The sequence below is a fragment of the Sinocyclocheilus grahami genome, unplaced genomic scaffold (genome assembly GCF_001515645.1).
Source record: "Sinocyclocheilus grahami isolate Dianchi unplaced genomic scaffold, SAMN03320097.WGS_v1.1 scaffold473.1, whole genome shotgun sequence".
NCBI classification, from domain to species: Eukaryota; Metazoa; Chordata; class Actinopteri; order Cypriniformes; family Cyprinidae; genus Sinocyclocheilus; species Sinocyclocheilus grahami.
Window position 1 is genome coordinate 865,131 of NW_015505652.1, and position 27,455 is coordinate 892,585.

At 36.0% G+C, this 27,455-nt stretch overlaps 2 protein-coding genes across 2 annotated transcripts; both read left to right on the forward strand.

The window, feature by feature from the left end:
- The first annotated feature begins 1,940 nt into the window (after positions 1-1,940).
- rpl7l1 (ribosomal protein L7-like 1) lies at positions 1,941-5,387 on the forward strand. Its single transcript, XM_016235687.1, has 6 exons — positions 1,941-2,037; positions 3,674-3,782; positions 3,869-4,032; positions 4,301-4,438; positions 4,639-4,748; positions 5,090-5,387. The coding sequence occupies exons 1-6, from the start codon at positions 2,024-2,026 to the stop codon at positions 5,296-5,298; spliced, it is 744 nt and encodes a 247-aa protein (XP_016091173.1). The 5' UTR covers positions 1,941-2,023; the 3' UTR covers positions 5,299-5,387.
- A 4,469-nt stretch (positions 5,388-9,856) lies between these two features.
- Positions 9,857-24,012, forward strand: LOC107553475 (sodium-dependent multivitamin transporter-like). Its single transcript, XM_016235686.1, has 16 exons — positions 9,857-10,019; positions 17,048-17,508; positions 18,167-18,232; positions 18,565-18,616; positions 18,728-18,795; positions 19,435-19,589; positions 19,857-19,997; positions 20,149-20,278; positions 20,937-21,025; positions 21,119-21,231; positions 21,412-21,479; positions 21,608-21,694; positions 22,243-22,415; positions 22,599-22,702; positions 23,483-23,604; positions 23,701-24,012. Exons 2-16 carry the CDS (start codon positions 17,161-17,163, stop codon positions 23,860-23,862), a joined length of 1,878 nt encoding a protein of 625 aa, XP_016091172.1. The 5' UTR covers positions 9,857-10,019; positions 17,048-17,160; the 3' UTR covers positions 23,863-24,012.
- The last annotated feature ends 3,443 nt before the right edge of the window (positions 24,013-27,455 follow it).

Consider the following 27,455-nt stretch of genomic DNA (forward strand, 5'->3'; position numbering starts at 1 on the left):
ACTAGTGTTAATTCAGTTAGAGATATCTCTAATTTAATTATCACTAGTAGAATTGTAATTTGGGATGTCTCTAATTAGAATTATGCCTAGTACAAAATCAATTATAGATATCTTTAATTACAATTTCTACTAGTAAAAACTCTTTTGTAGATATCCGAAAATATTTTCCAATGGAAGTCAATGGAACAATATGACTATTCGTAATAGCATTGTATATATCTCGAATGTATATTATGACTAGTCAAAATAACATTGTAGATATCTTCAATGCATATAATGACTAGTCATAATCACATTGTAGATATCTTAATTCCAATTACGACGAGTCAAAATTGCAGAATAGATATCTGGAATTGGAATTTTGACTAGTCAAACTAAATTATGACTTGTACAGCAAGGAGTATTTAATGCTAAAACGGCTTGCCATATAGACTGTTTCAACGGCAACAACATAAACAAACGTTAATGCGCATGCGCGGTTTTGTGGCCCTAACTTAACCTCCGGTACACTTCCGCAAACATTCAATAACAACAACAACAAAGTCCCTCTAGAGTAGATTATTTCTAATATTAAGCGAAATAAATAACAATTAAATTAGCTAGCAAGTTAAAACTATGTCTAGTCATTATTATTTTGGGTTACCAGTAGAAGAAAAGAACCGTTATTTGGCCAAACTTAAATGCGACAAAGTTACACTACCAGACCCGTTCAACAAAATGTTGAGGTAAGAATGTTTTTCTACAGACCTGTCTGATTTACCGGAGGTCAGTCAGGTACACATCTTTGAATACCTAGTCGAGAAGAAATGTGTATATACGAGGAAGGCGTACAAGGCATATCACAGCTTGGATGCGTATAACTATTTTAATTCCGGAAAAGTTAAACGCATTCTAACCTACACGAATGGAAATACGGAGAGACACACAAGAAAACAGAGCATAGAACCACTCTGGCATGATGCACGCAAGCTGCGCATAACAGCAAGCACAGCCAGCAAGGTGCCTCAGCGTGAGACAACTGACCCGGTTAAGTTTTTCAATGAACAACTCTACCCAAAGTTCCAGAGAAGTGTGGCCACAAGGTATGGGAAAGAAAGCGAGGGACTTGCAAAGGAGCAGATTAGGGAGAGGGGCTGCATAGTGATGGACAGAGGGTTGATGGTGTGTGGAGGAGACCCATGGCTGGCAGCAAGCCCTGATGGTATCACTGATAACAGGCTGCTAGAAGTAAAATGCCCCATCACACTCAGTGCTTGCACATCCCTTCATGATGCACTCACTGCAACAAAATGCTCATAAAAGGTAAAAATCTGTTTAAACTTATTGGAAAAGATTCATTTCTATCACTGCTGTGAACTAATCACCACACAGAATATGCAGAATATCAAAAAGTTTAGGAGTCAGCTGTCCACGGTAGTCCTTAAGATATCAGCACAACAACACACTCAGCAAAATATCGTCTAATTATTGTTATGGATAAAATCCCAGAAAATATTGAGATATATACAATATTGCACACCCCTAATATATTTAACGTTTTGTTTAGAAAAAATGTTAAATAAATATGAGAAGTGCCCTTTTTTCCAATTGAGCCCCAGCACCTCAGAAATGTCTGTGCATGTCCCTGTTGCATAGAATAGGAAAACATGAAAATGGAAATTGTGACAAATGTGGGTTAGCAGAAACTGTAGACCATGTACTTATAAAATGTGAGGCTTATGAAAGAGAACGTTTCCAGCTAAGTCAAGGTTTTAGATATATGGAAATAAATGATCTGTCACTCCAGGTTCTGTTAGGAGATGGACCGCTATCGAGAATTAGTTTATTATTATTATTATTTAAAGGAAACAGGATTGATTAATAGGATTTAGGATGCCGGGTTTTGTGGTGTTTTTTTCTTCTTCTTGTTTCTAAATCTTTCCAGTAGGTGGCGGGAATGCACCTTTAAGTTGGCTCGCCAACCGCCATTAAATCCTAAAAGAAGACGAAGAAGAAGCGTCATATCCGCGCGACAGCAAACGCGATGGCAGAATCAGGGTGCGTATTTGGACTTTACAAAAACAAATCCTAAACAATCGGTGATGAACATCTGAAAGTTTATTTCATATTTTTCATTTTTAGTATTTATGGGATGTCGTTACTTTTTTAGTATAGGTATTTTTTGTACGGATGGTGTGTAAAGAAAAGTTTACCGGGGTTAAGTAGAGCTTGTTTTCACATGGAGCTACAGCCTCTCTGAACTGATATCAGAGGCCATATTAATACCATATTCAACTCTTCTCTTTAGTACTAACAGTTTTTTTGATACTGTAGTGTGTAACGTTAGATATTTGTTTTAGATGTGAAAATGCGGAATTGGTTGCTGTGGAGTTAAGAAATTTGGCAGTATGGCGAAAACTTGCTCGAGTTTATTTGCATTAACGTTATGATATTCAGCATTAGTTTTATTTTAAAAAAATGCACGTTTATGTCTTTTGACCACACGATCCCATATGTGACGCTGGCTGCGTTTACACTTGGCATTAACATGCGAGCTGTATCTGGATGTTGTCCACATACACATTGAAAAGACAAGTGTAAACGCGCTTCTGATGCGAGTTTTTCCTCCTCCCGTTTAAAAAAAAATCTCTGTCCATCCACATGAAAACGCAATCGCATGCTATGAAGCACTGTCAAGAGCATGCCAAACCAACAGGTGGCGATATAATCTCAACCGTGAAGCCATGTTGGCCAATCACAAGCCTGAAAAAGTCCAAGCCGATGAAGCGCTTAAATCTGACTTTATAGGGTTTATGCTGGACGTCACATAATAGCTATGGGCTTTTAAGGTTATCAGCTAACCTGTGCATTTTGACTGTTGGCGTTTAATATTCATTTCATAGTGACATCGGTTATGCTCCGCTTTGGTACCTCCTTTGAAGGGGTTAAACAGCTCCATATTTAATGTACAAAAGATCAGAACCAGACAATAATATATGTAGATTAGGTAAATTTGTATGTTTTTAATAGGTAACTAACAACGTTTCGTTTACATCAGTGGTTCCCAATTGTGGTTCTGGAGATGAGCTGATGAGTTGAGTCAGGTGATTAAGGAGAATGTGCAGCTTTGGGGGTTCTCCGGGACCAGGATTAGGAATCAGTGGTCAAATTTTGGTAACCACAGACCTTATTTTACTCATAAATTGAAAAACCCTGTTATAGAACCCCATAGGAAAATCTTGAGGGAATCCAGGGTGAATTAGTCTTCTAGGCTTTGATGTCATTCATTCCTGCAGAACTGCAAAGCACAACATCAGAGGAGTCTTAGTAGAAAAGTTCGGGTGGAGATTTGGAAATATTTCAAGTGGAAAAAAAAAAAAAAGTTTTGTAGAATACGGAAGTTTGTTGAATTATCAACAGCAATATGTATTTAATATAACTAAAGACAACAAAGTGAGTGCTATTTGCTTATGTATGATATGACATTTAGTTGTTTTGCTGAATTCCTTAAGGGGGTTTGTGGCAAAGTTTAAAAACGATACAAATTAATAATATAATGCAGGTGTACTATGTACTTGGGGTTATATCAAAACAGAAAGTGCCCAGTTTTAACCATGTCTGTCCTTTTTATTTTGTACATTTAGAATGAATTCTTCATATAAAAAATTGTGCATATTTAATGTCTTTTGTTCAGAACCGAGAAAGTAATCAAGCTTGTTCCTGAGAATCTTCTCAAGAAACGCAAGGCGTACCAGGCTATCAAAGCTACTCAAGCCAAACTTGCGTTACAGCAGAAGAGAAAAGTGAGAATTCCTCATTTGTAACCTGCTTTTATAAATAGTCCAATAATTGCTTCAGAACAAAATTGAAATTGTCAAAACGTCACCAGGTCCAAAAAGGAATTCCCTTGAAGTTTAAGCGCTTGGAGGAGTTTTTGAAAAACAGCAAGAGGAGGAATCGAGATGAGACACGACTCGCCAGACTCAAACAGAGACCTCTGCCGCCCATGCCCCCAGCAAAGAACAGCCTGGTGTTTGCTGTCCGCATCAGAGAGTATGGTCAACTTATTCATCATTCATAATGAGGTTAAAGGGGTAGTTCTCCCAAAAATGACAATTCTGTCGTCATTTACTCACCTTCATGTTATTCTACACCTGATGGAACATAAAGTGCATTAGACTCAACCAACATTCATTCTGTGGACAAAACCAGTAAACAATTGGTCAAAATGTCTACTTATGTGAAATGATTGAACGTGAGATTGTACCTTTCCACATCTGCTTGAATATGTTTTTAATTTTCTCGCATGATTGCTTGTTAGGATCAAAGGCGTGAGCCCCAAAGTGATGAAGGCCGTTCAGATGCTGAGGCTGAGGAAGATCTTTAGTGGCACCTTTGTGAAAGTCAGCAAGGCTTCTATAAAAATGCTTAAGACAGTGGAACCTTATGTTGCGTGGGGGTGAGTAATCATATAATGGTCATTTTACATGTAAAACATGGTTTTAAAAACACCACACTAAATCAGGACAAAAACTGAGCAAAAGTCATGTGGAATATTCCAGGTTTTTAGATGTATTTTTAGGGGATTTAAAGAGCTGGCAGTGTTCTGTCTTTTATTGACTTTCACTTGTTTGATTTATTGTTGTGATCTCTTAACAGATATCCCAATTTGAAATCAGTCCGTGAGCTCATATTAAAAAGAGGTCTGGCGAGGATTGACAAGAGAAGGATTCCTCTGACCGACAATACACTCATAGAGCAGCATCTCGGTAAGTTGTTGACATGGTAGATGCATTTCATTCAGTGGGAGATTGGGCATTTTGAGGTACCTAACAAAACGTTAAGAATGAACTTTAACAAGCAAAAGGATTCATGTAATAAACTTTTGCATGGAGGTTTTTTTTTTTTTAAACGAGGCAGTGAACCTGGTAGCAATCCTTTGTGGAAAATGGGAATTTGTGTAAATATTTGAAATGCACAGAAGTAAAATAAATTCTTTGATATTCTGTGATGGTATAAGTGTCTAACAGTCTTTCATATTCATACTGACGATTAACATTTTTTAATGAAATGTATATTCTGAATGGGTTTCTTTTGTTTGTGTCTCAAGGACAATATGGGATCATCTGTTTGGAGGACCTTATTCACGAGATCTATTCTACTGGAAAGAACTTCAAGGTGGTAAACAACTTTCTGTGTCCGTTCCGTTTGTCAGTACCAAGACATGCTGCTAAAGACAAAGTTGGACTGCTGAAAGATGTTGGTGATCCTGGACCCAGAGCCGAAGACATAAACACAATCATCAGGAAACTCAACTGAGCTAACAGACTTTCATGGACTGCTGTTTAGTCATCATATTTCCTTGACTGTAAATCATTATAATTTTTATTAAACAATGGAAAATTTCACTTTTTTTTTTTCATAAGCTTTTTTGGAAATAGATTATTTTCAGAAGTAATTATGTACCTATTATGCTCCATTCCCTTTTAACGGTCACACTAAACTTTTCGTTCTACTGACTTCCATTTGTACATATGTGAATGTGGAAGAGCAGAAATGCAAGCTCATATGAAGAAGTTTCGCATTTCTTTGTGTTCCAAAGTTTAAGTTTGGCGAATTCTGACCTGCGAATTTGTATCACATGAAAACATGTGACCAACAGAATATTGATACGTCACGGCATGATGATGGTGAAAGCATAAATTTAAAACTACATACGTTTTTAAAAGACGCTGCAGAGCCTGACAGCATATCATGACAGTTGCAATGTCTGAAGAAAGTTGTGACTGGGACTTAGCTTCATAATTCATACTGAAAGCTTTCGAGGGTCAAAGGGTGAAGCGCTCAAAAATAACGAATTAAAAAAAAAATTCAGGAAGGTAGGAATTACATTAATTATAAGATAAAGTAGGAGTAATAAATTCTGTTGTCTTTATGGAAGAGAGTAAAAGAATCGCCAGATGTAACTAGTCAATGTCAGTCTACCAATCACACTGAAGCAAGGGCTCAAATTGTAAAGTTTGACCTTGTGTCAATAAACATGATTTTGCAGTGTTTTTTGGGCTATGTAGCACCAAAACTATGGAGTTTTTTCATGAGTGAGTTATTTTATTCAAAACCAAAGAAAAGATACTTAAAAAAGAAAAATATTAGTAATAATATTTAAAGAGAAAATAATTATATATTGTGATTCCTTTATTACATCACATTATTATTTATAAAAGATTTGATATTTGGTTTTCAAAGTGCCTATTGTATTCTGTACATTACAAACATGTCTAAAATAAAATAATTACAAACTTTTACTATATATATATATATATATACAGCGGGTAAAAGTATTGAACACCACAATTTTTCTCAGTAAATATATTTCTATGGTTCTGTTGACATGAAGTTTTCACCAGATGTCGGTAACAATCCAGGTAATCCATGCATACAAAGGCGGCAAAACAAATAAATTCAGAAATTGAGTTCTGTGTAATAAAGTAGAATGACACAGGGAAAAAGTATTGAAAACATGAAGGAAGGGAGGTGCAAAAAGGCATGAAAAGCCAAGACGCCAGCTGAAATCTAATCGGTCATCATCTTTAGCTGAAATCTATCGGTAATTAGAAAGCAATCCTGCCCCTTGTCAGTGGAAATTAATATTAGCTGGTTCAGTCCCAACTGATGGCCTATAAAAAGGTGTCTCATGAAACATCGTGTCACACAAGAAACATTTCATGATGGGTAAAAGCAAAGAGCTTTCTCAAGACCTGCGCAACCTTATTGCTGCAAAACCTGGCATTGGTTACAGAAGGATTTCTATACTTCTGAATGTTCCAGTGAACACTGTTGGGGCCATAATCCGGAAGTGGAAAGAACATCATTTCACCATAAACCGGCCGCCATGACCACGTGCTCCTCGCAAGATTTCTGAAAAGAATTATCAGAAGAGCTGTCCATGAGTCAATGATCACTTGTGGAGAGCTTCAGAAAGACCTGGAATTAGAATTGAAGGAAGGATGAATGGAAAAATGTACCGAGACATTCTTGATAAAAATCTGCTGTCATCTACCAGGATGATGAAGATGAAATGAGGCTGGGCATTCCAGCGAGACAATGATCCCAAACACAGCCAAGGAAACTTTCATTTGGTTTCAGAGAAAGAAAGTAAAGCTGCTAGAATGGCCCACCCAATCACCTGACTTGAATCCAATAGAAAATCTATGGAAAAACCTAAAGATTAGAGTTCATAGAAGAGGCCCATGGAACCTTCAAGATTTGAAGACTGTTTGTGTGGAAGAATGGGCCAAAATCACACTGGAGCAATGCATGCGACTAGTTTCGCCATACAGGAGGCGTCTTGAAGCTGTCATTACCTACAAAGGCTTTTGTACGAAGTATTAAATCAATTTCAGTAAGCGTGTTCAATACTTTTTCCCTGGGTCATTTATAATTATATTTACATTGTCATTTTGCAGACGCTTTTATCCAAAGCTACATACAATTGGGGAATCCATAAAGTGATTCTTCTTAAAGAGGCAAACAGACCCAGGAAGTGCTCATAATACCAAGTTTTAGGCATTGTTCAAATAAAGCTAGAAAGGGAAGGAATAAATAAAGAGAAAGACAAAGTTTTTTTTTAAATTTAGGATGAAGTCAAGTAGCGTCGAAAGAGATGAGTTTTCAGCTGTCGCTTGAAAATTGTCAGGGATTCAGCATTCCGGATAGGGGTGAGAAGATCTTTCCACCAGCCAGGAGTGGTGAACGAGAACGTTCTGGAAAGTGATTTTGAGCCTCTCTGTGATGGTACCATGAGGCGTCGCTCACTAGCAGATCTCAGACTTCTGGAGGGGATGTAGATTTGTAGTAGTGAGTGGAAGTAGGCGGGTGCTGAGCCTGTGGCTGTTCTATATGCAAGCATCAATGTCTTGAACTTGATGCGAGCCGCAACCGGTTGCCAGTGCAAGGAGATAAAGAGAGGTGTAACATGAGCTCTTTTGGGCTCGTTGAAGACCAGTCGTGCCGCTGCATTCTGAATCATTTGTAGAGGTCTGATTGTGCTTGATGGAAGTCCAGCCAGAAGAGCCAGGTCATTCCATTTTATACACAGAACTTAATTTCTGAGCTTATTTGTATTGTTTTCTTTGTATGTATGGGTTACTTGGATGGTTACCGACATCTGGTGAAAATTTCATGTCAACAGTACCTTTAGAAATATATTTATTGAGAAAAATTATGACGTGTTCAATACTTATTTTATCTGCTGTATATAATGATAGTAATTTGACTTTTGAGTAATGAGTTAGTTTTTTTAAATAATGCTCTATGCAAGAACAATCAAATGAGAAATATTCATTCAAAAGTAAAAAAAATAAAAAATACCTATAACAATAAACCATTAATAAACCAGTGCCAGAGTACAATACAATAATAATAATAATTAGTAATGTTTTACATAACATCACATAGTAATAATATTTAAAGAGAAAATAATTGTGTATATATATATATATATATATATTGTGATTCCTTTATTACATCACATTATCACATTAGCCTATTATTTATAAAGGATGAGATATTTAGTTTTCAAAGTGCCAATTGTATTCTGAAAATTACAAACGTCTAAAATAAAATAATTACAAACATTTACTATATATATAATGATACTAATTTGACTTTTGAGTAATTTTTTTAAAGGGGTCATATGATGCGATTTCAAGTTTTCCTTCATCTTTGGAGTGTTACAAGCTGAGTGTGCATAGATAAGATCCCTGAAGTTGCAAAGACTAAAGTCTCAAAACCAAAGAGATATTCTTTATAAAATGTAAGACTCTGCCACGCCCCCCTAAAACAGCTTGTTCTAACACGCCCCCACATATCTACCTCACTATGTGGAAATATTTGCATAATGTCGCCCAAATGTTCACGCAAAGAAAGAAGGCGTGGTTTCAGTAACCGTAGTTAGTGTTGAAGCAGCCATGTCAGGGAGACGCTGTGTGTTTCTAGGCGGAGAGAGAGAGAGACATCACAGTGGAGTCAGCTGTCTTAACCGTGTTGGCTTGTGTACTGCAAACACATACCAGCTTGAAGCTCGCGATTATGGTAAGGGGCGTTACATTTCCGACGAGTGCTTGCGGTGTTCAGCCAATCACAATGCACTGGGTCAGCTGGCCAATCAGAGCAGACTGCGCTTGTCGGAAGGAGGGACTTTGTAGGCGGGCATAGAGGACCTACAATAATGTACAGTATTTGAAAAATAATGTGTTTTTTGAACATTAAAGCATGTCAACATATTCTGTTACACCAAATACACAAAATAATGATCTTTAAAAAAAGCATCATATGACCCCTTTAAATAATGCTCTATGCAAGAACAATAAAATGAGAAATATTAATTCAAAAGTAAAAAAACAGACCAATAACAATAAACCATTAATAAACCAGTGCCAGAGTACAATACAATAATAATAATAATTATTATTATTATCATTCTTTTCTTTTTTTTTTTTTTTTTTACATAACATCACATAGTAATAATATTTAAAGAGAAAATAGTTTTATATATATTGGGATTCCTTTATTACATCACATATATGTAATAAAGGGAAATAGTTTTATATATATATATAAAAGTCAATAAAGCTAGAAATCATATTTAAGTCAGACCATTTAATTTTGTGAATGTGAACGTTTCTCATTAAAATACGTCGTGAGTGAGTTTTTTTTTACATGAATGAATGAATGAATTATTAATTTTAACAATAACATATTGCTTTTCAACATGTATAACACATTCTGAGAGTTCCCCCCCCCCCTCCCCCTCGGGAAGTACGATGATCACTTTATGAGAGCCGCGAGTGAGGTAGCGGCGTGGGGACGTTTCAGCGTGACGTCGGAAGCACATGTGTATCTACTAGCCTTCCATACCATGGAGCAGCAAGCTTTACTGTGATGCCAAGGAGAGTAAGTGCAGGGGTGGTCTGAACCGAGACTGCTTTAAGCCTTTCTCCATTCATCACTCGTTATTCATCGGATGAACTCTGACCAAGGTAAGATAATACATGATGGCTGAGCAGAATGAATGATAAGGTCGCTAAAAGGCACTGCCAGAGCACATCGCGCGCGGCAGCCGAGACAGCTTCGTTGATTACAATGGGAGCGTTCTGTTTCTTTGCGTCGCAGCGTACACTTACAAGCGTATGTTCTGCTGGGTATCGCACGTTTTGCTCTGTCGTGACGAAACAGTGTCACCCTTTTACATCAGTATGTCATTTCCTTCAGGCATCGCGGTATTCTCCGCAGCTATTGCATGGAAAGGACACAGTCATCCAGCAACGTTGTAGCTGTCAGATGCAGCTCTTCGTAGATTTTCTTTACATCGGGTGATATCCATAACTTATCTAACTATGAAGTCAAATATTCGAAGCCGCTCTCTCTCTCTCTCGCTCTCTCTGTCTCTCTCTCTCTCTCTCTCTCTCTCTCTCTCTCTCTCTCTCTCTCTCGCTGTAAATTAGAACGCGCGCAATTCTATTCGTTCTCGAGCTCGTCGCTCTGTTGCTCGCGAATACTAGCGCGTGGGTTGAGACATTGACCGGTAATAGTGAACGATCTTCGTTTTACTAAACGTCATTTTTTCTTTAATTTTACGCGCATGGAATGACGTTTAAATAAAAAAAAAAATGTTTTTTTTAAGTAGATTAAAATTCATTTAAGAACACACGTTGCGTCCCGACATTAAAACGAATAGGGAAACGTCATGGTGTCACTGACTGAAACATAACACGCGCGACGTGCCAGAGTGTGCAGAACCGTTTTCATGAAAATGTTTATAACAACTATAGGCCTACTTTAAATGTAAGATGATAAATGTCAACTTTGAGGAAAAAGATAGATCCTATACGCTTTGAATAAAAAGTGTCCAGGAGGACATTGTCATTAATTATGCATCAATATGCAGATTCGCCAAGTAGAACAAACATTCTAATCAACCAATCAGGTGTAAATGTAGTAAAGGTCAAGTTTAGGCTTACAACGAGGGTTAGGGCTTTTACAATATTATTATTCACCTTTCATTTCCCTCTGATTTTAGGGATAAGTTATGGGGAGGGAGGGTTAGGTTTAGGGCTAGGGATAGGGTTAGTATGCCAATAAGTTGCAGCAAAGTGTTTGTCGGATCTCATATGGACAAATCTTGATCTTTGAACATTAATTTCTGCAGAGTATTACAGCCAAACAGTGTTTTATAAAGTCAGGTTGCATAATAGCAGTTGTAAAAAGAGCTACAGCCATGATTAATGTTTTGTTGGATGGGTAGTTTTATGAAGTTCATACAGGTGCCCAGCAGAGTAACCAGAAAGTGCAGGGTTTAAGGGTTAGGGAAAGTCTTAAGGGTTTGAAACAACGCAAGGGTGAATAAATGATGACAGAATTATCTTTTTTTGGCTGAACTGTTAGTGCCTTGGTGGTTTACATTTAGTCCAGTCTTCCTAAGTTGCTAATCCTGGTGCTGGTGAAACAATGACTTCAGGCATGGTTAATCATGTTGGTTGGCCCGCTGGCGTGCTGTGAGCTTGGTATTTTAAGGAGCACAACAGCTTTTCATGAACTTGATTTTACCAGTACTATAATTCATGTCAGAACTTGTTCTATTCAATACCATTGTCTTGTTTTATTTCCTGTTATCTGAGAGATTAATATGGTTCTTATGACACCAACACATGAATTTTGGCCTATCACTGTGTTGGAATATAAACGCCAACATATCGGTTATCGGCTTTCAAAAATAAAGAATAATCGGTTATCGGTATCGGCCAAAATTTTCATATCGGTGCATCCCTAGATTATAGTTATTTTTACTTGATTATTATACTAATTATATTATTAATATTATTGTTTTATATAATTTAATATATTTTTCTTAATTGAAAAGCTGTATCTATCAGTGATGCATCTTATTAACCTCTTTATCTTTATGATTAGTTTTTCAGTTTTATTATTATTTTATGTTTCAGATATATTTTATTGTTTTATTGTTGTTAGTATTAATTTCTATGTGTGGCATGTATGACTTGAACATTCAGCTTTTTAAAGATGGTGGTTTGAGGATTCATTTCTGACATACGTAATATAAGAACATATTGTCAGTTGTTATCAAGGGTTCCCTGCTGATATGAAAAGCAAAATAAAGATGCAAAAGAATTAGTGCTACGCAACGATTAATCTCGATTAATTGCGTCCAAAATAAAAGTTTCTGTGTACATACATAATATGAGTGTGTACTGTGTATATTTATTATGTATGTAAATACACACACATGCATGTATATTTATTATATTTTATTATGTATTAAATTTATATATAATATAAATTATATGAATATAAATATATACATGTAAATGTTTTCAAAATATATACTGTATGTGTGTGTCTTTTTATATACATAATAAATATACACAGTACTAGGGCTGTGCGATATTGAAGAAAAATGCGATATGCAATAACTCATTAAATAATGCGATATTCAATATGCGATACGAAAATGCTTAAAGTGCCACATGCTCAGATGAAACAGTTTTACTCAGCTGTTGCTGAGTCAGTTCTGTGAACTTCTATAACTATCTTGTGTCATATATATATATATGGTTATTTGTATGTATGTATGTATGTACCAAGAGTTCCTGTAAAACCACAACAAATTCCTTGTGTTTGCGCACACTTAAGTGGTGAATAAAGCTCATTCTGATTCTGATTCTAATAAGAAAGCACCCCTACAACAACTTCTGAAAGTGAACGGTAGTGTTTTATTCGGAGCATTACATAAAAATGTCATTTTAACATGAGTTTAGGAACTGAATAATAAAAAGGAAAAATAAACCACTGCTTAGTATTTACTCTTTGAATTCAATATGCACTGATTCTTATTTAAGCTACAAAAGTTATTTAGGTAAGAGCAGTGAGTGATTTTCTCTTTGTCTTTTGTTCATGGCCCCAAATATTGCAAGCTGTAGCGATATGCATATTGCGATATGTACATTTGCGATATTTCGATATATTGCACAGCACTACACAGTACACACTCATATAAACAAAAACTTTTTTTTTGGATGCGATTATTCGCAATTAATCGTTGCCCAGCACTAAAAAGAATATAAAAGATTAAGTTGTTATAACATAAAATGTACATGACTGACGGCCTTGCCATCTAAATAGGGATGAAAATTGAAAGTACATTTGCTTTTTTGGTAGAAAACATTGGGTTTTAGAATGACTAATTCCACTAAATTAATGTGTTAAATTGACATCCCTATTTATAAGACAAATATTGTGCCTTTTTTTAAATAAGGCAAATTATAGAAGCTCTCATGCTAAACCACCATAAATAATGGGCCAGTTGGGTTGTTAGTTAATTGGATGGTCCAGAACAGCTGATATTTACTATTTATCGGCCATGTCAGGGTACGCTGTGTAATACAGTGTGTTCTCATGCTGCTGATGAGTCATAAGCTGTGCTTAATGGATCATATGCAGGAACAGGGCTTGATCATAGAGGCTAAAGAAAATCAAACAGACACTTTGCTATGCCTTTATCCCACTGTTTGATCCTCAAAAGCCTTGTGATCATAGAAACAATACAGGTTTGTCCCTTTTTTTGCCTTTGATACATCTCATTTAATTTCTCATCCATCATAGATTTTGTGTTTTTTAAAGTATTGAACTAAAAAACCCAAGCTATTTTGCACAGTAACAGGAAAGAATCTGAGCAAACAGTCCATTTTTGACAGCATAGTGAGTTGACAAATCTTGGCCCGTGTGTCCTTGAATTTTTCATCACTGCTCTGCAGATAAGAACTGGCTTGTCCTTTCTTTTCTTGAAATAATATGTGAGAAAGATTAAACTGGTGTGAAACCCTCCATTCCAACCCAAACATCGTTTGTGCGGTGTTGTTATCTAAGCTGTCACAGACCTTCTAGGTCAGAGTCTTTCGCTCATGTCCTTATCATCTTTCAGCAAACTAGCCGACACAACAGCTTTGATGACACAAAATGAATTGAGATCCGTGAGTTTTGTCCATGATATACCATTATCAACTGCCTATCAAAGCCTATAAAATGATTTTGTCATTCATTTCATATTAAGTCTATGGCTTGGCTTAGATTCCAGAGAACTAGTTGTTTTAAAGGTCTTCCCACCTGCTGTTAGAGTCATGTGGAGTATATTTCAACACATGATGTCCCACAGCCAGGGTTTGAAATGAATAACCTGCCAAATGCAGGTGAAAATCAGCCATGGTGGGTAACACATATTAAAGGGATAGTTCACCCAAAAATGAAAATTTTGTCATTAATTACTCACCCTCATGTCGTTCCAAACCCGTAAGACCTTCATTTATCTTCGGAACACAAATGTGAGAGCTCTCAGACCCTGCATAGACAGCAACGCAACTGTAATGTTCCCAGACAGAAACGTAGTAAGTACATCGGTAAAACAGTCCATGTGACATCAGTGGCTCAACTTCAGTTTTGCGAAACTACGAGAATACTTTTTGAGTGCAAAGAAAACAAAAATAACATAATTTTTTTAACAATTCTTCTCCCCTGAGTTACGTCTTCCGCCATTTTAGAGAGTATCACAATGCATACGCACGCTTTCCCCTAAGCGTAAACAACGCTGATTACGTTCATGCGCTCACTTTCTCCCCCGAACGTAAACAATGCTGATTATGTTGATTATGCTCTTGGGTACTCTCCAAAATGCCGGAAGACATAACTCGGGTTATTTTTAAATTGTTATTTTTGTTTTCTTTGCGCTCAAAAAGTATTATAGCTTCGCAAAACTGAAGTTGAGCCACTGATGTCACATGGACTGTTTTACCGATGTCCTTACTACGTTTCTGGACCTGGGATCATTACAGTTGCGTTGCTGTCTATGCAGGATCTGAGAGCTCTCACATTTCATCAAAAATATCTTAATTTGTGTTCCGAAGATGAACGAAGGTCTTACGGGTTTGGAACAACATGAGGGTGAGTAATTAATGGCAGAATTTTCATTTTGGGGTGAACTAACCCTTTATCTCATTAGCTAATTTGGTGGGTTATGATTCATGAATAATTTCGTTCCACTTTGCATGTCATCGCTATCAGAACCCTTCCCCTAAAACGATCTGTATATATATGTACAGATTACAGATTAGATACAGATTTTCAGTGTGGTTTTCATTTGGACCTAGTTAAACAAGTGAGTTAAACTCAAGTGTTCTTGACCTCAAAATGACAAATCTCATATTTGCTGTAGTACTCATAGGCTGTATTGTTCCGCTGGACAGGACAGGATTGTGTGCAGTAAATTGTGTCCATTGTATGCAACTAATTTACAGATATTGCATGTGTAGTGAATAAATGACAATGAGCAAACTCACAAATTCAAGAAAGTTTAGTTTGATGCTTGACCTTTGACCATTTTACAGGGTGTTATGTAACTTGCCTGCTACTAAATGTGTGTACATGAATTAATATGAAATATGTCTGAAATGCATGACAGTCTCTTCTGATCACTTTTGAAGTTTACACTATACTGTTTGGGGTTGGTAAGATTTAAAAAAAAGTTTTTGAAAGACTCTTGTGTTTACCAAGGTTGCATTTTTTAATCAAAATTAAAAACAGTCATTTTGAAATATATTACAATTTAAACTGATGGGTTTATATATCACCTATTACATTTTATCATTGAGTCTGACTCCTCTGGCCTAAATACACTGACCCACAGTGCTTTTTGCATTCAACACATGTTTGTGTGAATAAGCTTGAGCACTACAGAATGTCAGAATATGTTAGAATAGTTGCTTGTAATCTGGTTTGTTATGACAGGAAGATATTAAATTAACAATATTAAATTAAAAAGAGATTAAGTCACATGATGACTCATTGAATAAACTGTGTTATGTCATTATGTCTCACAAGACCAGTGCGCAGTTTTCAGTGGGTTGTGTGATTGATAAACTAGTGATTGTGTTTTATTTTATTTTATTTCATTTTATGTATGTATTTATTTATTTCTTGAACAAGGCACTGAGAGCAATCATTTTGTTTGGCTCATAAGACATTTATTTTGCATTGATCAATGTCTGGAACTTCACAAAACAATGAGAACAAGACTGTAGCTTTTCAGTTATTTCATTTATTTACTTTGAAGTTTTGAGTGGCATGAAATATAGAAACCAAAACAATCAAATTATTCTTTTACATAGATGATGTGTTTTCTGTGTTCTTTTTAATTAAACCTTTGTTAATGTTTTCATGCTGAATCACACGGCTAAAACCATGCTGTGTCCCAAGGCCACCTACTAGCAGCTCAGAAAACATAATGTAGAGCTTTAATCAAATGAGGTGAGCCAGCAGTGCTTTAACTCTAGTGACGTCTTTACGGCAGCTGTTCTAGAAATTCTACTGATATTACAAAACAACTGTGTGTTACACATACTGACTAACACGTAATTTAAGGTTACGTGTATTTGGATTATGATATAGTTAAATAATCTCTTAATTATAAAATAGCTTAATTCCTGCCATGAAGTTTATTTTCTTCATTGTTGTGACAATATTAAAAACATGTTGTCACTAATTTCATTGACAAAATTATCGTTCCATTCCGACATGATTTTAATTCTTCTGTGCAACATAAGATATTTTGAAGAATGTTTTTGTTGCTTTGTTTACTAATAAAAAAAGCCTACATGTTATAGATCTTATAGTGAATGATTCATCTATGTATGTTATACTGTATATACAGTATATCCTGTAAGAAAAACAGACTTCTTTCTGATAATCTATTACAGTTGTATGTACTTCACAATACGGAAGATTAACTTGATTGCTGCTTTGATTGGATTGCGACTTTTTATGCGTATAAAAAGGCCAAATTGTGATGTAAAATAATACATTGTCACTTTTTAGTTGTTTTGCACATGCTGTGCAATGCATTCGTGTAAATGTTTCCTTACTGCTAATTTGGAAAATCTTTAAATCTAGACAGTCAGAAAGTGTAATGTGGATATTCTGTCTTTTTATTTATTTCTTATAGCAAGTCACCTGCTATCCTTCATGATGACCCAATGGTCAACTCTCCACTGACACTCCACTGATCATCCAGGGGCCACATCACTCCGAGTGCTACTCTCCACACCTCACGGCATCATGGGGGACGTAGTCCAGATGCACTTCAGCACAGTGGATTACGTGATTTTCGTCGTGCTGCTAGTGGCCTCCGCCGGAATCGGCCTTTACTATGCCTTCTCAGGGGGTCGTCAGAGGACCACACAGGAGTTCCTGCTGGCCGACCGCAGCATGCGCTGCCTTCCGGTGTCCCTTTCACTGCTGGCCACCTTTCAATCAGCGGTGGCCATCCTGGGTGCCCCATCTGAGATTTACACACACGGCACACAGTATTGGTTCCTGGGCTGCTCCTACTTCCTGGGCCTGCTCATCCCTGCACACGTTTTCATACCAGTTTTCTATCGGCTCCGCCTTAGCAGCGCGTATCAGGTAGTACATTAGAAATTCACTGTGTTTGTTTGTTTGAGAGACTGGAGTATGTGTCACTTTTTGGGAATCAGAGTCAGTTTCACAAATTAGTAAGTGAATGGTCCATTAGGGAATTTGTCTGAAATTTAAGGATTTTACAAAATCCTTATCTAGTAATCATTAAACAACTGGAAGGTTAATGGGAAAAAAACATGGATATTAATTGGTCAGAAAGGGTGGGAACTTTGTAAATTGACCTGCAAGTGCAAAATTTAAGCATTCTCACAACAAGTGGTCTTAGACTTTTGGAGCCCACTTTAACATTATAAGGATAATGGACAGTCAGTTAGTATAGCAAAATAAATCCCAACATTATACAAAAAATATTTGATAGCAGAATTCTAACCAGTCAAAATCAAGCATTCCAGAAATCCAAATATACTATTTTATTACAGTAAATAAGATACTGTTCAAAAGTTTGGGGAATGTTTTTAGAAAGTATTTATTATTACATTTGTTCAATTTAATGCACGCTTGATCAATCCATCTCAATCCATCTGACTGAAAATTATGTAATATTTGTAAATTGCAGTCCTCCGGCTGTACCAAAACATGCTCTATGGGATTTTACACTGTTTCTGTTTGTATTAAATTCTTGCCTTCTTTTTCTTCTTCATAGTATCTGGAACTTCGTTTTAGTAAAAGTGTTCGGATATGTGGCACTGTGACCTTCATCTTTCAGATGGTAAGTTGTGGTTACCACCTGGATGTGTGCAATAGGATATTAAAACCTTTAGGAGTATAATCTAATAATCTAAAGTAATATTGTCTTTTACTCCAGTTTTGTTAGGCACAAAGACACCCTGTTGTCAGTATAAAAACTTGAACTTTCACCTACAAACTTATTCTAACCCCCCACTGATATGGACAATATTTTACTCAGCGTTGTGGATCTAAAGTGTAATGATTCTCAGAACTATCAGTTACTAGACAGGGGGAAATTCAGAGAAACAAGTTATTATGTCCTCAAACAAGCATTACAAACTGTTACATCTGTCAAATTATGTTTTTACGCAGGTGATCTATATGGGAGTTGTTCTGTATGCTCCAGCACTTGCACTTAATGCAGGTAATTGAGACTAATGATGCATTACAAGACACGCATGTTGATGTAAATCACATAAGTAGTTTATTTCATGTTTTTCCTCTTGTAAATGTTTGAATTTTTTTGTGATCACAGTAACAGGTTTTGACCTTTGGGGGGCAGTGCTGGCCATGGGATTGGTGTGCACACTTTACACAGCTTTGGTAGGCTGGAGATAAGCATTGGTTTATCATTTCATTGTTTACATGTGGTGTGGCATAAATGCATTTAGTTCTTTTCTCTTTTACTTACTGTTGCTCAGCTACACAAGTATGGGGTCAGTAAGGTTTTAAAAAAGAAATGAACACTTTTAATCAGCAGGGTGGCATTCAATTGATCATTAGTAACAGTAAAGACATTTATAATGATAAAAAACGAATTACGTTTGTAATGTTGTTCTTTTGAACTTTCTATTCATCAAATAATACAAAAAACATGTATCCTGGTTTAGACACAAATATTTTAAGCAGCACGTCTGTTTTCAAAGTTTAAATAGAAATGTTTCTTGAATGCCAAATCAGTATTTTAGAATGATTTCTGAAGGGTCAAGAGAGGAATAAAGAATAAAAAAAATGCAGCTTGAACATCACAGGAATAAATTACATTTTAAAATATATTAATATAGAAAACAGCCATTCCTAATTGTAATAATATTTCACAATATTACAGTTGTTACTATGTTTTTGACCAAATGAATGTAGCCTTGGTGAGCATTTCTTTCAACAACATTTAAAAAATCCCCAAACTTTTGAATGGTAGTGTACATTACAACACACCTGCTCCTCTCTTCTCTTCTTGTCCAGGGTGGTCTGAAAGCAGTGATCTGGACAGATGTGTTTCAGACAATTGTTATGTTTGCGGGGCAGCTGGCAGTGATTGTAGTTGGTACCCATCAGGCAGGTGGCATCGCTGAAGTTTGGAGGAAAGCACAAAACGGCAGCCGTATCTCAGGCCTTGAGTGAGTGGTGCGATTTATTATCATTTTGTTTCATATATGAGTATCTAAACTGTTCCTTTAAAGGGTTAGTTCACCCCAAAATGAACAATCTGTCATGAATTACTCACGAGGGTCTTACGGGTTTGGAACAACTTGAGGGTGAGTAATTAATGACAGAATTTTCATTTTTGGGTAAACTATCCCTTTAAGATTATCTAACAAACACTGTTCCACAAACCAGAACTGTAACTGAAGCTAACATTCTTTGTTTTGTGGTCCCCATGGCAGCCTGAACCCTGACCCTTTAGAGAGGCACACGTTCTGGACTCTGGGAGTGGGGGGAATTTTCCTCATGCTGGCCCTGTATGGAGTGAATCAGGCTCAGGTCCAGAGATACCTCAGCTCCCGCACAGAGAAAGAGGCCATCATGTAAGAAAACACCCAGCTCTCCCACACTCTGGTTAAGTCAATAGAATCTGAAAGTGTGAAGTTGTTTTATGCACCGTTTGTGCTGTTTCTGCTGTGTTGTGTTGTGTGCCAGTACATTTTGAAGTGTTTTTTGGGGTGTCTTGTTCTTCAGGTCCTGTTATGCGGTGTTCCCATGCCAGCAGATCGTGCTCACGTTGGGCTGTTTAATGGGTCTGGTTATGTATGCTCGATATGGAGAGGAGAGCCCGCTGGATAAGGGCTATGTCAAAAGCAATGACCAGGTCAGACACAAAATATATATACTACCATTCAAATGTCTGGGGACTGTATGAATTTTTTTTAATGGAAATGAATGCTTTTCAGCAAGGATGTATTAAATTGATCAAAAAATGACAAATAAAAACTTTCTATTAATCTATTCTATTTTCTGTGGGTATTGAACAAAATGTATTATGGTTTCCACAAAAAAATATTAAGCAGTACAGTTGTTTTTAACATTGATAATAAGAAATGTTTCTTGAGCAACAAATCAGCCTATTAGAATGATTTATGAGGATCATGTGACACTGGAGTAATGATTGCTGAAAATTCAGCTTTGGAATAAACAGCATTTCAAATATATAAAAATTGTAATAATATTTCACAATATTAGTGTTTTTACAGTACTTTTGAACTGCAAACATTAAAAATATTACCAACCCCAAACATATGATTAGAAAGTAAAATAATGATTGTTTATTTTTATGCAACAGCCTATTGATTTTGAAAATCATTATCATAATATTTTTCTTCTTGATAAAAGTGTTGTAACCTTGATCATTCACTTCTGTATCCTTCTTGTTATCCTAACACTTCTTGTTGTTCTTTGATATCAAGATCATCGCACCATTTGACAGTTATTATGGGAAAATCACTCTCCACCTCTCTCTCCATCTGCAGATGGTGCTGTACTTTGTAATGGATGTGTTGAGAGATCTTCCTGGTTTACCAGGACTGTTTGTCGCCTGTCTGTTTAGCGGAGCTCTCAGGTATCAACCAGATTTTTTGAGGACATTTCCTCCTATTATAATTTTCAAAGGTTTTCTTAGATGTTGATATTGATCTTTAAGCTTATTTTACAGCACAATCTCATCTGCCTTCAACTCCCTGGCAACGGTTACCATGGAGGATCTGATCAAACCTCACGTACGACCCATGACAGAGGCCCGTGCCACCCTCTTATCAAAAATGTTGGGTAAGCTATTTTACAATAACTGTCTGAAAGGCTGAGCTTATTATTTCACTCATTATTTTTCTATGAGTGGTCCATCTCTTCCTCATAGAATGAGTCTAGTACAAGATATTGTCCATACTAAGCTGAAAGGCAATCCTGGGATGGTGGGGTAATTTTTTTTGTAATTAAATTCCCCCACAGCTCTTGCCTATGGTCTTGTGTGTCTGGCTATGGCATACATCGCCTCTTTAATGGGCTCTGTGCTGCAGGTGAGGTCCATGATATAATAATATAAGAAATGCAAATACATTTTAAGTGTAATTTAGTGTAATGCATTCATAGAGTTAACAATAATCTATATATCTATGTTTTTTCCCAATCTCTTTAACATCCTTAGGCAGCACTCAGTATATTTGGGATGGTGGGTGGACCTCTTCTTGGCCTTTTCTGTCTCGGGATGTTTTTCCCTTGGGCCAATTCCACTGTAAGTCAAACAAGCAAAGCATCCACATATACACAAAACTGTTCAAAAGATTGGGGTCGGTAAGATTTTTTTAGTTTCATGAGTCTCATGCTCACCAAAGTGGCATTTATTTGATCAAAAATACAGTAAAAAATAGTAATATTCTGAAATATCATTACAACTTTTCTATTAAGTTTTCTATTTGAATAGATTTTAAAATGTAATTTATTCCTGTGATGCAAAGCTGAATTTTCAGCATCATTACTCCAGTCTTCAGAGTCACATGATCCTTCAAAAATCATTCTAATATGCTGATTTTGTTGCTCAAACATTTCTTATTATTGTCACTGTTGAAAACAGTTGTGCTGCTTAATGAATTTTTGGAGACCGTGATACATTTGTTTCTCTAGGATTTTTTAATGAATAAAAAAAAAAAGTTTAAAAAAGCATTTATTTGAAATGTATATGTTTTTATATAGAAGTTTGTTCAATTTTGATCATTTTAATTCATTCTTGCTTATTAAAAGGACTATTATTATTTAAATCTTACTGACTGAGTGTGTTTTCAGGGTGCTCTGGTTGGGCTGGTGTCAGGGCTGGTTATGGCTTTCTGGATCGGTATCGGCAGCTTTGTTTCACGAATGTCTGCATCTGTACCACCTGTGATAAATGCCACTGTCATACCTGATGTGGGAAACATGACAACAGCTGTGATGACGACACTCATCACACCTAAACCAAGGTCCATATTTTTAATAAAGTAATGGTGCTCAAGACATTCCTGTTCTAAAATGCTTGATTCCATCAGACGAATCAGAAAGCAATTATTTTAGCTTCTGTAGCCAGTTGCAAAAACTGCTTAGACTAATCGTAGTTAAATTACAGACTGAATTGGCTCATTTATTTTATCTTCTTGTCTTCTCAGGCCTTCTGGAGTTCAGGCTTTGTACTCTCTATCATACATGTGGTACAGTGCTCATAATTCAGCCACAGTTGTTGTGGTGGGACTACTGGTCAGCTTTCTCACGGGTAAAGTGTGTTTCCAAAACACATCAAACACTCTAATCGTCTTACCGTATCCTAGGTTCTATCAGTGAGTCTTTAAAGCAGTTTAAAGTTTTGTTTTGCTGCTGATAAAGCTACCTTTGTGAATATGTTGTCTAAACTGTGAAATGTTAAAGATAAGGATAGAATTCATTGGCCTAGTAAAATTACACAAAGAATTTATGGAAGTGTTTTCAAATTGAAGCCCGCAAGGTAGTGCTAGTGGGTTTGCAAAAATTTCAGAGAAAAGGAAAAACAAAATGTAATTTGACATAATAAAACGAATATGCATAGAGTTATGTGGAAAATGTGCTTTACAAATACATTTAAATTGAGCTTAAATTGATACTTTTTATATTACAGTTTTGAGTAGATACACTCTTACACTAATACAAAGTAAATATATTCAAGATAATATTTAAATGTATTTTTTGCTTCAGTACAATTACATATAAAAGTTAATCATTTAATTTTGAAAACACGTTTTAAGAATATGTATTATTTAGAATTTGTATTATTTATATAGAAAAAAAATTTACGTCATTTTTAAAAATATTTCTATGTAGCTTCAATTTTTATTTGTTTTATTTTAGTTAAAATTTTAGTACATCATGGCAACATCTCTAATTGTTAACATTTTATCTAATAAGTATATATGAAGGTTTTTTTTAAAATAGATCTTTAATAGATTTAGTTGTAGTTACCAATAACAACATTGATCATTAGGCTGCAACAACAAAGTTTTTGTGCTTTGTGTTCACTCAGGGCCCTGGAAAGAGAAAGAGTTAAACCCAGGTACGATTTACCCCGTGTTTGGCAATTTGCTGTTCTTTCTGCCCCAACGCTACAGGGAGAAACTCTGCTGTGTTACTCCACTGGAAGACAATGTAAGTCGCTTAAATGCTACGAATCAATATCCAGTTTCAAATACAGCATTCCTTCTTCCATTATGAATGCTTATGTATGTATGTGCCTTGCTATAGTCCAAAGGCCTGGACCATCAGCCTTACCAGATGGCCCAGAAAGAGAGCAATGGCGTTGCCTATACTAAAGAGGAAGAAAAGCTCAGGGAAGAGGAAGGAGAAAAGATAACCGCCCAGCCTACTTGTAACCTGGCCCATACAGTGCATGAAACAGCCTTGTGAAATCTCCCACACAGCGATAGTCCTAAAGGGTCTTAGTTTCCCACAGGCTCTGGGAAGAACAAAATCTCACTGTTTTCTCCTCTTGAATTTGGTAATAACCTTAAAGCCCCGTTCACACCAAGAGCGATAACTATAAAGATAACGATATTAGCGTCCATACCAGCGAACGATATCGTCTGTTTATTCTAAGCGCACATCCGTCTGCCACTTTAAATTCTTGAGCTCGTTACAGCAGGATGGATTCTGATTGGCTGTTAAGGCCCATTCACACCAAGCACGATAACAATAAAGATATAGTCCTAAAAATCGTTCTCAGTATTAAAGAATAGCATAGTTCACACCACAACTATTACGATAACGATACAGAGAAACAATATCATTGTGATCACTTTCAAAACTCTTTTTTTTTTCCAGCTGATGAACGATAAAACACTGACAGCCAATCAGAATCCATCCTGCTGTAACAAGCTCAAGAATTTAAAGCGGCAGACGCATGAGGACTTAGAATAAACAGACGATATCGTTCGCTGGTGTGGACGCTAATATCGTTATATTTATAGTTATCGTTCTTGGTGTGAACGGGGCTTTAGTGTTTTATCGTTCATCAGCTGGAAAAGAAATCGTTTTGAAAGTGATCACAACGATATTGTTTCTCTGTATCGTTATCGTAATAGTTGTGGTGTGAACTATGCTATTCTTTAATACTGAGAACGATTTTTAGGACTGTATCTTTATCGTTATCGTGCTTGGTGTGAACGGGCCTTTAGTCCATAAGTTGTGGGTTGTGTTGTGGGCCCTTTACAATATTGGTACGCTGTGCCCTCAACTGCCAGTGATTGAGGCGAGGGGTTGTCTTATTTACAGTATATGTGGTACTTTATGATGTTTAGATCTTGAACAAATTGAGATGTGTTGAGCTGAAGCGACACAAGTGATCACCTAAATCTTTCAGTTTACGTGTCATGCCTAAATTGAATCTCAAGAATACTTGCTGAATATTGCTGGTTCGTGATATACATACACGCACAAATCAAAGAAATCATGCTGAACGTCAGGTTTAAGATGAATGGTTATCACCAGAAAGACCACAGTTTGCCCAAATCTGTAGTCATTTAATGTCAGTGCCGTTCGAGTTTTGGGGTTTTTCTCTCCCAAAGATTTTGTTTCTTCCAAAGTTCACTACATTAGCCTTTCCATTCTGTTTGCCTTGCCTTGCCTATTGTCAATGTGTTTGTTCCCTAAACTGAGTTAAAAGTTTACAGTGAATGAAGAATTGGTAATATTGCAAATTTAAATGTGGCAAACTTTTAGCTTGACATTCGTGAAAAGACCATCTGCAAGTCTCATATTGTGATAGATACAATGAATCTAATGCATGTTGAATCTAGTTCCCTCATTGAAGCCCATTGTTTGTGACAAGTGCCTCCTCATATGAATGTATGACGTAGTTTTGTGACTGGATTGTTGCATTAGTTTGCCGTTTCATCATCTCATCCAAATGGAGCAAGGGCCTGACCCGATAGGACCATTTTATCTGGACACCTCACTATTGAATTCCCATGATGCTTTGCGTTGTGAGGGCCTGGCTAACTATACATTAGCATCTCAAAAAAGGAAGTTTCAGATTTGCCTAGATTTAATATTATTTTGGTATGGATGATTTTTTTAGAAAACGGTCTTCTGATGTAGACAAGCTCTTTAAATGTTATAATAGCCTATTCAAATGTTTGATCTTAGATACACTGAAAAAAAATGTCCATTCATCCAATTAAAAAAATTTAGGGTAACATTTTTTCAGTGTATAGAAGATACTTGTTATAGTATCAAGACTAACTGCATAGAACTGAAACCTCAGTGCGAGTTACTGACCATAATTCTCAGTATTAGCATATGGATAGATTTGGTTGGACTCGTTTTCTTGTCATTTGATTCGTTTTTTGATGTTATAGTGGCATTTTCTGTGTTTTGCTGTCTAGCCTAACTTCAGACCTCAGTCTAAGCCATACCATTTGCAGTTGCTGTAGGATTCCTAGGTCCTTGTATTGTGCCTATGACTGGAATGAAAGCTTTCTCTGAACCTGTCACAATCTCACAAGCACAGGCAGTCGGTTATATATTCAAGTTATGCGCTCTGGGCCAACAGTTTGTGGAAGTCTCATGTCTCATGAAGTCTCAACTGGTGTTTCTTTGTTTTTGTTTTTTTATTGTGGGTGTATCATCTTGGTCTGGCGACAGGTTTCAGTTTAACATTCATCTCCAAAGAATCATCCTGTGTGTAATCATGTTCATCACATGTGGAAACATAAGAAGTCGGTTCACACAGAATGCGTTTTTGCATTCCAATGTGGTGTGTTTTTAAAATTATTTTCCAAAGTAAACACACTGTTGCGTCCGTAACTCGCTGCTTTTTCAGCATCGCACTCATAAGCGATGCATTTTTACACTTTTACAATTAGTTAAAATTAGTGTTAAAACGTGAAAATTAGTGGTGTCAAGCGATTAATCGCGATTAATCGCATCCAAAATAAACTTTTTTGTTCACATAATATATGTGTGTACTGTGTATATTTATATGTATATATAAATACAAACACATGCATGTATATATTTAAGAAAAAGATGTAATGTTTATATATTAAATATAATTATATATAATATAAATTATATAAATATATTTTCAAAATATGTACTGTATGTGTGTGCTTTTATATATACATAATAAATATATAGTATGCACACATATATTATGTAAACAAACTTTTATTTTGGATGCGATTAATCGTTTGACAGCACTAGTTAAAATAAAAGCGTTAAAATAAAGCTGCTTGAGACCCTGCATTTTTCGCATTTTGGAGCACTCGCTTTTTTAAACGCAAGAAATACTGACATCTTTTTTCGCTCTGCCACTTCTCATTCAGATCGATTCCGTATTGCTTTTTTTAAGCTACTTTTTGTCCATCTGCACTGTTTTACATGCAGCTTTTTTTAGCATTTTACGCAATGAACACCATATTTTTAGGATGCTACTTCATGTTAAACAATCTTTTTAAATGGATCTTGATGCGCCTTCAATTCCATTGAAGTTGTTTGTTGCTTTTGAATGCAAGTACACATCCTGTATAAATGGCCCCAAGGGTTTTACCTTTAGTTGAGTGATGACTACTCTACATTTCTTATGAGCTCCAGAAATATATTCACAGCAATGAATTATGACTAATTTTTAGCCTAACAGTATTAGATGCAAAATTAAACATTTGTCAGTTTGGGGATATTAGTTGCTAGCAAGCATCTGCTATGGAATAGATATGAATTTAATGTTCAGTCATTCTTTAACACGCAATGACACTTTTTTTTTTATAATCCATCCAGTTCAATGTATTAGAATAATGATGACAGTGTGAAAATTAGAATTTGGTTATAGTTTGGATTTTAGTAACTTGATCATTCCAATCAATACAATACAGATCATTTCTTTATTGTAAAATGTAAACATAGCTTGATTTCTCATAAGTTTTGTCATTATATTTATTGTGTAGAAGACATTTTGTTTTGCATTATTAGTGTCATAATGTATGTATAAGACAGGATCATGT